General features: G+C 34.6%; 1 protein-coding gene across 2 annotated transcripts; it reads right to left on the bottom strand.

The window, feature by feature from the left end:
- Window positions 1-5,375: 5,375 nt before the first annotated feature.
- Window positions 5,376-9,289, bottom strand: LOC111718042 (uncharacterized). 2 transcript variants are annotated; one of them, XR_002768983.1, is made up of 5 exons: window positions 8,512-9,289; window positions 7,308-7,906; window positions 7,054-7,125; window positions 6,854-6,969; window positions 5,376-6,557 (listed from the first exon to the last, which is right to left on the bottom strand). XR_002768983.1 is itself a non-coding variant. In XM_023493526.1 (4 exons), exons 1-4 carry the CDS (start codon window positions 8,646-8,648, stop codon window positions 6,532-6,534), a joined length of 834 nt encoding a protein of 277 aa, XP_023349294.1. In that variant the 5' UTR covers window positions 8,649-9,289; the 3' UTR covers window positions 5,376-6,531. The 2 variants fall into 2 exon arrangements, 1 of the variants encoding a protein (XP_023349294.1); XM_023493526.1 differs by lacking the exon at window positions 6,854-6,969.
- Between the last annotated feature and the right edge of the window lie 2,178 nt (window positions 9,290-11,467).

Here is an 11,467-nt window from a genome sequence, read left to right as displayed (position 1 = left end):
AGTAATACCCAGGGAGACCAAGGTGGTTAATCCTGACGATCAATTAAACCGTTGACCCCCATTTAAAAGAAGAGTAGGGTAATCAATTATACCATTGATTATAACCCCTCGTTCTATCCAATTATAAAATTCCAAAATACCTTGCTGGGGTAGGCCGCCGCCCACTTTCAACCAGAGCTTCTTCCTCTCCCCGCAGCTTAGCTAGCCTTCTCTTCAGTTGAGCTCCCATTAGCAACCCCTGGACCAGCCCCATTTGAACTAGGTCGTTGACCACCTCGCTCACCTCTCTTTGTTTCTTAGGGAGCTCCAGGTTTGTGGTATCAGATTTTTGTGTCAAGAGCACCTGTGCAGCGTCCTGCTTAAACACATTAACATCTGTGGATGTCTTCTTGGCTAGGAACGTAAGGTTTGACTTTTCCACTATAGTCTTAAGCAGAGTATAACAAGTGGTTTGTCTAGTCAGCCAAAACATGGCTGCAATGGATTTATCAGATTTCCTGACCACCACAACGAAATAAGCCACCATATCTAAGCCTTTACCCCAAGACTAACCCCTTTTTGATCCCACTCTTAGACAAAAACCAGCTCCGGAACTGATGTCATTCCCACCCCTCATAAATGGTTCTCAAACCCTGTGACTCACAGTTTGACACTCTCGGAAGGCTGCGGCTTTCGCCCCCATGCATCCTCTGTCTCGGACTGCCACTCTTAACAAGGTAAACCACTTTACCCCAGCATAACCCAATAATAATACCCAAAATGAAGCATTTTACACCAAATGTTCATCTGTAATAGACATAGATACCGCTCCGGGATCGGCGCCATTCCCAGCCCTCATAGCTGATTCCAAACCATGTAACTCACAATTTGACACTCACAAAAGGCGCCTTCGGTTCCGGCTATCATTATTAAGGGTCATTATAGTTACGTCATTCTTATAAGTTAAATTACATTTACTCCAATGTAATGTAATATTCATTTTAAAAACAGAGCCTGACATTCACTCCAAAGTAATGTAATGTATAGTTACAGCTAAAACATATTACACCATATGTTCCTCCGTCTGAAACATATTACACCATATGTTCCACTGTCTAATGAAATTTATGGGGTAAACTACATTTATGCTAACGTAATAGTGGCCCATTTCAATTATAAGTTAATCACATATTACATACTAAACCCTATGTAATTCCTGAGTCTTTGTATCCTGCGCCAAAAAGGACACAAAATATCTCAATACATTTATTGCATGCTTAAGGTTAACAAATGTACAAGTAATTAGTCATTATTAACACTACTTTTACTGAATATTTACTAATCTGCAACAATTCTTCAAGCTCAAATAATTGTCAAAATAGTGAAAGACCGCAGGTGCCATTGGTAACACATTAACATTAACATTCTTCATTGTAACCATAATTAAACTTCAAATACAGCAGCTCCACTACTCTTGTATAGATCCCTCAGGGTCCAAGCATCTCACATGCACGATCTCTCACTCATCCCAACTATAATCTGAAATGGATCAAGCGATCCTTGGATTCCATTTTTCCTGTACAAAAACTAAAACCATAGCATAAAACATCCAGGAAAATAAAATTTCATAAGATTAATTATAATTATTCAATCAAACAATAAATTTAGATGAATAATTGAGAGGCCGACGAGATGAATGTAATTAACGATCCACTTTCCTGTCCACAGCAATGTCTAGTAATCGTTAATTAATTTATAATTTATACATACATAATAAAGGCTAAAGTAGTCCATAAATTTAAACAATTATAACAGGGCCTCTAAATAGTTCAAAGAGAAACACATGTCATGAACAATTAAAAGAAGTCTACACTTAATCTCTGTTTAAATAACAAACTGGGAAAGTAATCAGGGGGGGTGTATATATATCATTAGTATAGAATATACTAAAATATATATACTTCCTGAGATTATACGAGTTTCTCCTATAGATGGACTACAAATCAGAGAACCCGTATCACTCCTTCTCCTCGTGGACCTCAATACTGTTCCCTTCTCCTGATGGATAAGTGCCCCATCAACATATATGTGCCCCTAGAGAGCCCAAGTGATGGTAATCACGGGCTTCATCAAGTAGATCTCGACACTGGTGACTGGATCTTGCTTCTTGATAGTTTCTAATATTCAACCACTGGAAAGAGCTACCTTCTCTAGATCACCCTCTCTGGCTGCCTGGATACCTCTATTTGAAGGTGCACAGTCCCTGTGGTTTTATTGTAGTTAACCCATTAGTGACGAGACAAAAAAAATTTTCTGATCTTGCTGAAAAATACAGGGTTAACTCATTATAGTGTCCATAAAGTAGATCTAAAGTTTCAATTTTTTTCAATAAAGGGTTGTGGAGATACAGAGGCCGGCCAATTTTGTCCGGTTCGGACCAGGTCAAAATTGACCGTCCCGTCACGAATGGGTTAATACCAGTGATGAAGAACTTGATGACGAACTTGAACATTAAGCGATGAAGTGATAAAACTATCAAGGATGTTCTAAGGTCCTGGATGATCTAGTACCCAAGCATTCCTGGCTATGCTGTTGATACACTCATCAAGTAAGCATAGTTATGTTTAGTTCATTTTCAATGAATAGTTTAAAATAGCCTTATTTTATTATTTAGCAGACAGTATGTTTTTCTAATTCTATTTAACAAAAAAGAGTAAAGATAAATTTTATTATTGAAATGATTTTTCTATATCAAAATTAAAGGGATCTGAAGCAATGCTTATAATGAAAAATATATGTTTTAACATGTCTCTTTTTAAGGGGATTATCAGAAGTGAATGTGATGTAGAAAATCTCTGCTTAACTTAATAATCCCCCAGTGCATAACATGCAAAACTGTTGGATCAACAATTATGCGTATTGCGTATCCACAGTATCAATCAAAAACTGTAAAAAAAAACTTTGCAGTAAAAAATTACTTCAATCGAAAAATAGAGATTTAAAATAATTTTCTTTTATCAATGATTTATAAATTGATCGTGATGTATTTTACAGCATTGAATCATGGATTCTCTCACTTTAAGAAATAGTTATTTTAAAAAATTTTACCATTAAAAATTTTAACATAAAAATAAACAAAATTAAGAAACGAAATTGTTGCTTTATGGGGTCGGATGAGTCATACAAATAAACATTTCTTGAGACCTGTAAAAATGTTTTCTAAAATTCTTAGAACCTTAAAGCAAACACCTAGAGGAATAAAAACATACCAGATTTCTGGAATGGAAGTTTTCTACTATACAGAAAAGGATCAGATAGTGACAATTCTTGACAGGTGTTTTATCTGCATTTTCCCTGGAATAATGGTTCAAAGGTGCAGGTTAATTGTTGATTTATCTGGATGCATTGCATTTCATACATACAAATAAAATAAACACAAATTATTTCCTGACTGTTTCTAATAATAAATTTTAAAGTCTAAAATTTAAAAAACGGTTATAAGTTTGACATTTTTTCTGAGCTGCTTATCACAAAATTTGGACTGCCTCAGTCAAGCCGATATAACATATGACAAACAAGCCCCAAAAAAACATGCTTAAACCTAATTTCAATAAGTGTTTTAAATTGTATTGTATCTGAATGGTAAAAAATTTGAATTTTTAAATATCCATCATCTACATTGAGGAATGTTTCGGAGCTTAAAATACAATGGATAGCGGATACGCAAAAACATGAAAACAAAGAGAAGCATTCTATTAATAGCTACTTTTTGTTTACTTATAAACTTAAATTTTAAAAAAAATTGTAGGAATTAAAACTTAAAAGAATTTTTTTTAAATACATCATTTTTTTAAGATGGCATTCCGTTGTTTACAAGTAGTTCTAAGAATTTCTGGCCTTTGTTGATGACAATTCGCAACATTTGGTAAATTGCTAATTTATTTAATTTTTCTTTCAGAGTGGAAAGGACATAACATTACAACCAACATGAAGGATGCCTCAAGTAATCCCTGTATTTATGATAATGTTTGATTTGATTGAATCCATATAATTTTACGTTAGTTCACATTAATGTTACTCAGAGTAGAGTAAAAACACAGGCGAAGATTTAAAAATATGACAGTGTTAATGTTCAGTCCTCCTGTGGAGGTCCCTCTTCTAATCGCTAAAGGCCTTCAAACCCTGCCAATCAAGAATTCATGAAGCGAACAATGGAGGAACTTGCACTGTGAGGAGAGAAGGATTTAGTTTCAAAAACAAGGATCTTAAGGTAAGCCAAGAAATGCTTAACACATTATAACTATGAAGTCTAAAATGACAATTAAACATCTAATTCTTACTTGATAAAACAGGGCTTTTAAGAATTTTGTTGTTAATCGGACACACCACAAACATTTAAAAAGTTACTTGAATTTACGTCTACAGTCTTATGAAGATATCAGAAGTATCTATTGTTGCAGATATTCTGGCTCCTTCTTTTATGAAGGGCTTTTCCAGCTATTCAGGTTAATGTTTTACTTATACTTATATTATGATTAAAAAGATCGTTAGTAAATTTACTAAATATTATGTTCTAAGGATCCAGTACATTTTGAATAGGATATAGATCTTGGATCTGTTTTGTGAAAAAATGGACAGTAATGCTCGTCTAGCTTATGAATAAATCATAAAGTTTCAGATTATTTATTTTGAATATTTCATCATGACTTTTATGCCATAAAGTATACAAAATTACTGAATGAACACTTGATAAGGGAATTTTTACCAAATCCAAATGGAGATTTTAAACCCCCTCAATTAGAGTGTTTCTGGTTCATGAGGACTCCCTCCTGTTAAGAAAATAATTATTATCCTACTTGTTTAGCATTCAAATCGTGCGGCAGATGTACTGAACACGAGTATATACAAACTAATCGGAGGAGGAATTTGTTTCAAGGAGTCAGATTATACAAAGCTGAAGAAGAGGACAAACAGAAGTTTTTAATATTTGAGAAACTCAGTGCATTGCTTTATTGATTTTTATTCATATACAATAATAGATTTCTTTAAAAATAGCAGGTTTATTAAATTGGAGATTGTGAGAGTGAATAATGAATACATCTGATATCATTCAGAACAAAACAAATTTAAATTATACCATTAATATATGTAATATGTAATATATGTATGTATATTAAATGTGTGTGAATAAATATAATAATAATATTATTCAGATTTTCAGATTAGGAAAAAGCCACTTTTGATTTTAAAAAAGCCAATTAAGCCATTTCTGGTCTACAAAAAGCCAATACTAAGCAACTTTCTAACTATAAAAAAAGGTGTTTTATCCTTTTTTAGAGTGATTTTAGTACCCTTTTTTAAAGCCACTGTTGAAAGTTTAACCTGGTCATATTATCTGAAAAAAATACATATAAACTTCAAGGTTTTAAAACCAAAAACAAATATCACATTTCTGACTGTAGCAATCACAATTTTCAAATTTATGTTTTATCTAAATAATACTTATTCTATCTTGGAGCACAGGTTTATAACAGCTAAAGATTCATCATCAGAAGGAACCTGGGTCGGGTACATGTTGTGGGAGTTAAACCTGTTCAGCATTTCGTCGGTGATTTGCAACTCCTTGCAACAGATATTTCTCGCATGGAGAAAGGACTTTAGACGTAAAATGGAATCCAAGGTTTTAGTTTGCATCCTATTTGCATATTTATCTTTCACAAAAGTGACTCAAAGAGAAACATCTCTCTACAAACGCGCTTGGACAGGCATACTAAGAAGGTTTAGAAAGTATGTAGATAGTTCATAGAAAGGTTTGGTTCCATCTTCGATGGTGTATTCGGAAACATGAGACCAAAACTCAGCTGCATCTCCTGGGATTTCATTTTTCAGAGAAGAGACCCAGTCAACATGTTTGATCTTCATGATTTGACTTTCGACCATCGAAATGTTACTTATAAACTGAGGGGAATGGTAACTGGTCCATTCTTATTTCCTTGTTTATGTCCAGGATCAGCTGCGGGGAAATTCTTGATATTTTTCCTATTGTTTCCATGTTTACTGTGACTTTTTTCTCCGTTTCCTTGAGAACCGTCTCCAGGTATAACTTACACCTGGTCTGTACGTTCAATACCATATTTGGATTCTTAACCTCATGTACTCGGCACATTTCCTTAAACTTGGCTCCAAATGAGATGTGGTGCATCTCCTTTGGTTTTTTGTTAGGAAAATAAACCCGGTCTCTTATTGCCTTGATTTGAAGATCTACCTCCCTTACCATTAAAGATATATTAGGGTTGTTTTGCTGGAACATAGCATTTACACGCTCATATTCTGCTACAATAGGGCAAACAAACTCAAAGTAGAGCCTGTTAGCAGGGTTAAGCAAATAGCTTTCTATAATTCTGCATTTAGCTTTCACCTTGTTATCCAAACTCAGGGATTTGGCTAAGTTTGACAAATAGGCCTGCAACCCATCTCAATTGGATAGAATTCAGTTCATGACAGGACCTTGAACAAGTCAACAAGTCTTGCAATGGAGTAGATACACCTTCATCAACATACATCGCCTTCTGTACCTCCTAAGGGTATTAAGATTGAAATAAAGAAATTGAGCTTTTGCCACAAACTCAAATTTTCTAATTCCTAAATCTTTGAAACCTGATGATGTAAACCTTGGATATTTCAACCTAAACCATTTTATCTCACAGAATTAAAGTTTGAAATCTTAAAAGTCTGTGAATTTGGGTTACAAAAATAATGGCATTAGAAAATAAGAGTTTGCGGTGAAAACTCAATTCCTTAAATGAAGTTGTCAAGCCTGCCAAATTAATAAAGTTATGAAGTAAATCTCTACTAAATATACAAATTAACCCACCTGATATTCTTCTCTCTGAAGTGCAGAGTGAGAAAAGAATCCTGGAATCTCCATGATGAGAAATCCCAAATGCCCCAGGCATGGTATCAAAAGTCCATTTCAATACCAATGCCAGACTAAAATGAATTAGTTAGTATTACATTATTTGGTAAGTGGTCATGTGTGAATTATGTTTAATACTGCAAAATATTTTTTCTTACCTATGGCATACTTTACTTGAACAGCTCCAGGACAGGCCATCTTAATTCTTGACCAAAGAGAGTTTGACTGGCCTAATAGAGAATAACTTTAATTTAAATTAGATAAATTGCATTGAACTCCTTAAAAGGGATGTTAAGAATATTTACTTTTTAAGAATTAAAAAACAATTTCAGCCTTGTTAAGATGGTGAGTGATGTTTTACATGCCATAATGGTTAAAGACAGTTGAGTTAATAGGTTCCCAATGTATTTACCTGCAACATTATTTGCCCCATCAGAGCCGAATCCAATGCAGTCATCAAGGTCCAGCCCAACATCTTCAACAACCTTTTTAAGGGCAACAAACAATGCTTCTCCAGTGCAGGACAGAACATCAATCACTCCCAAATATTCATCTAATACTTTTTTCAGAGTAGAATTATAGTATTTCACTGTGACAATCATTATCTTTGAGGAAGAGCAGTCTGTTGATTCTTCTGCCATAAGTGAAAACTTTCTACCTTGGATAGCTTTTTTGAGTTCTCCTTTAAAGGACCGGGATATTAAATTATTAACCAAAGCTGTACATTTGGTGCGATGCAAGCGCAATTTTTCCCAAGAAGATCCAACACCAAACTCCTTAATAATCTCTCCAGTGTGATTAATGCAGCTAAGGCTTGCATTTGATGCCATGCAAGCAGCAATCTTGATCTCAGCTCTTTTCTTGCTTGTCTTAGAAGAATTACCCAAAAAACTGTTAATATTCACCAGGTGTTTAGATTTATTGGGGTCCTTGGATGAGTGTTTTTGAGAGTTCTTATGACTCTGGAGTGAACTCTTGTGAGAACGAATGGATTCATCACTCAAACTACATCTTAAAGATACAACTGCCCCCCTCATCCAATAAATATCAATTCTAGTGCAGCCAGCATTGAATCTTCTAAAAAGGGGACAAAAAATAATGAACAAATTGAAATAGAATATGATAAAGGTTGAAAGGGTAAATTCCTAGAGAACGATTTTTGGACCCCCCCCCCTCCTATCAATTTTGTACATGGATCTTAAATTACATGAATCTTTAATGTAAGACATGTGGCCGCAGTGCTCGGCCCCCTAGCCTGTCCTAGCCGCAGTGCTCGGCCCCCTAGCCTGTCCTAGCCGCAGCGCTCGGCCCAGAAAGTGTCTTAACTAACCTAACCCTTGGCCGCAGCGCTCGCCCTCCTAGCCCATCCTAGCCGCAGCGCTCGGCCCAGAAAGTGTCTTAACCTATCCTAACCCTAAATAATACTAAATAAATACTAATTTGGTCATGTACAAAATTGATAGGAGGGGGGGGGCTGGGGGGGGGGCCCAAAAATCATTCACTAGGACAGACCCGTTGAAAGTCATGTATAAACTTATCCAGGGGGGGGGGGTTCCAGTCCTAAAAATCTTAATTTTATTATAATTGTAACTTTTTCATGATTGAAAAATTCTTACTTTGAATCTTGATGATATCCATGGTCAGTTCCTGGTTTCAGCCATGGGAAGTCTTTTTTTCCCTTAATACGTCTCCTAGGTTCTGATCTCACTTTGCTGACTGATCCTCCTCTTTTTCTTTTGACTGGACTACCCATTCTTTATGAAACAATTTTAATAACTTATCAACTGTAAATTAATAAGCATAGTAAGTATATTTCAATTCTAATCCAAGCTGTATAACTGTAAATGCAAGCACTAAGCAAAAGATTATTTTCAAAAGAATCTTTTTCCTTTGATAAATGAAGTGTTTCAGGTATCCTGAAGCTGAAGACTGGTTTGTGAACACTTGTACAGTTACAGATTTTGTCCACCAGATGAACGTACTCTATAGACGTAAACAGTAGAAATACCCGACTTTTGAAAGTACAACTTGCAAGAAACTTTGATTATGAGAGAGATAATTGCAGCCAAACTTTGGTTTGTGTGATGTGTCATGAACTTAAATTATAGTTTTTACTGTCGATAAATGTAAATTTAAAGGTTTTACTGTAAAACTTTGAAAAAAAGCCACTATTAAGCCATTAAGCCACTTCTGCCACAGCCTTGAAAGATAGCCATTTTAAGGAAATGTGGCTGGAAAAATAGCCATCTGGCTGCCCTGACTTCTTAATCTCTTCAGTTTCATTCTTCTCTTCCTTTTTCTATCCATCCTTCTTCCCTGAGACACCGGCATCATTCTTCTTGTCGTGATTTCTTTACTAAATATTCAAAATTTAAGAAAAACAACTAAAATTTTAGGTTTAAAAAAACACCAGGTTGCAACCTAGCAAAAAACAAAATACCCAGCAGGGCTAAATAACACCAAAGAGGTAAGAAAACCCCAGGTTTGCAACCCAATGGACCAGAGACAGGTTTTCATAAAAGCTCATAAAAAAGTAACCTCAGAGCTTAGAGCATTCAAAACCATCAAGCTCAAAATCTTATCTGTTCCTTACTATACTAACAAATTTTCTTATTACTTTTATTTTTATTTTGACACAACTTAACTCATTTTTTGTTTGGGCAGAATTAGATTAGTTTCTTAAATCCTTCAGCATTTTGATAGTACTGCACATTCAAAGGAGATGAAATAAGTTTTGGAAACTAGAGAATGATTCTGATCATTATTAAAAATTTACAAACCATTTTTGTCTTCAAGTGCCTGAAAAAAATCAATTTAAAAGTTGTTTCGGAAATTTAGATCAGTCTAAACAAATAATCCAACATAGTATGTTGTTTCTGGTGATAAACTCAATGATTTAAAAAAAAACTCTTTTATCAAGTTAATACACTGCAAGGTTTGAATGAAAAATTCAATGTTTCAAATAGATACTTCATGGTTTAGATGATCAATTTCATGGTTTGTATGAAAATCTCGATGGTTTGAATGAAAAACTCCATGGTTTACATTAGGGGTGGATACAGGATTTAAGTGAGAAGAGTGCTAGATTTATTTCAGAACAAAAATCTAGATTTAGGAACCAAAAGACATGCCGAAGGCAAAATGTTTTTTGACTTTCCTGTTTTGCATTAGGGTTTCTTTCCCTCAAGTGCTATTAAGAAGCTATCCTGAAATTTCAGGGGGGGGGCTACCCCCCCCCCAGAATAATTTAGGGGGGATAAACAGGTCCTGCCGCTCCCCCCCTGATTTACATTATGAACTTTATAACATCGTATAAAGGAATAACCATTGTACACTACTGAATGATCATTCTTAGACTAAGAACGGAACGGAACAAAACAAGAACGAAATGATTGGAAATAAGGAACGAGAACAGAACGATCTAGCTGAAGGCCCTCGTTCTAGAACGGAACAGAACGATTTCAAAAAGTCCGAACGTGCACCCAGGTCTATATATAACTATAGCAATAATCAGAGGAGCTTCTTAGTCTTCATATTTATTAAAACAAATTGTTTTGGATGGCTCCTCTTTAGTCAATAAACATTTATAAACTGATGTATAATAATTACGGATTTTCTAATTTTTTTAATGGATTTTCAAGAATACATAAACATGTATAGATATAAAGTAGCTATTAAAATGTTTTTTTATCTTTTATTAATTCCATGGGCAATGCCGGGAATAAAAGTTCGTGCTTCCGATAATTTCTAAAATAGAATAGGTGAGACTAGTTTAAATAATGTCCATGAAGGCCCCATTGTACTCCTCATCACAAGTCTCTCAGAGCTAATAGTAATTCACGAACGGCAGAAAATACAGTAGACAGAAAACAGGGTTAAAATAAAATTTGCTCATCTTATTTTCAATCGCTTTATATTATTTGTGTCTATAAATAGTGAATTTTTATTTCACATCGATATGTATTTATTGGGATTGGAATTATATTGAGGCATGCATGATGTGGGTTCAACCTTNCTACACATCATTTGTACTACACATCATTTGTACTTCACATCCTTTGTACTACTCATCATTTACCCTACATATCATTTGTACTACACATCATTTGTACTTCACATCCTTTGTACTACTCATCATTTACCCTACATATCATTTGTACTACACATCATTTGTACTTCACATCCTTTGTACTACTCATCATTTACCCTACATATCATTTGTACTACACATCATTTGTACTTCACATCCTTTGTACTACTCATCATTTACCCTACATATCATTTGTACTACACATCATTTGTACTTCACATCCTTTGTACTACTCATCATTTACCCTACATATCATTTGTACTACACATCATTTGTACTTCACATCCTTTGTACTACTCATCATTTACCCTACATATCATTTGTACTACACATCATTTGTACTTCACATCCTTTGTACTACTCATCATTTACCCTACATATCATTTGTACTACACATCATTTGTACTTCACATCCTTTGTACTACTCATCATTTACCCTACATATCATTTGTACTACACATCATTTGTACTTCACATCCTTT

This window comes from Eurytemora carolleeae, unplaced genomic scaffold, assembly GCF_000591075.1.
Source record: "Eurytemora carolleeae unplaced genomic scaffold, Eaff_2.0 scaffold1048, whole genome shotgun sequence".
NCBI classification, from domain to species: Eukaryota; Metazoa; Arthropoda; class Copepoda; order Calanoida; family Temoridae; genus Eurytemora; species Eurytemora carolleeae.
This window is presented reverse-complemented; position numbering and strand designations above follow the sequence as displayed.

Excerpts from the sequence above, each read along its gene's own strand:
- LOC111718042 (XM_023493526.1), bottom strand. The coding sequence starts at position 8,648 with ATGGGTAGTCCAGTCAAAAGAAAAAGAGGAGGATCAGTCAGCAAAGTG. Across the intron at positions 7,907-8,511 it reads GGATATCATCAAGATTCAAA|ATGTAGTTTGAGTGATGAAT; the intron begins GTAAGAATTTTT and ends TGTATCTTTAAG. Across the intron at positions 6,558-7,053 it reads TCAAGTAAAGTATGCCATAG|GAGGTACAGAAGGCGATGTA; the intron begins GTAAGAAAAAAT and ends TAATACCCTTAG.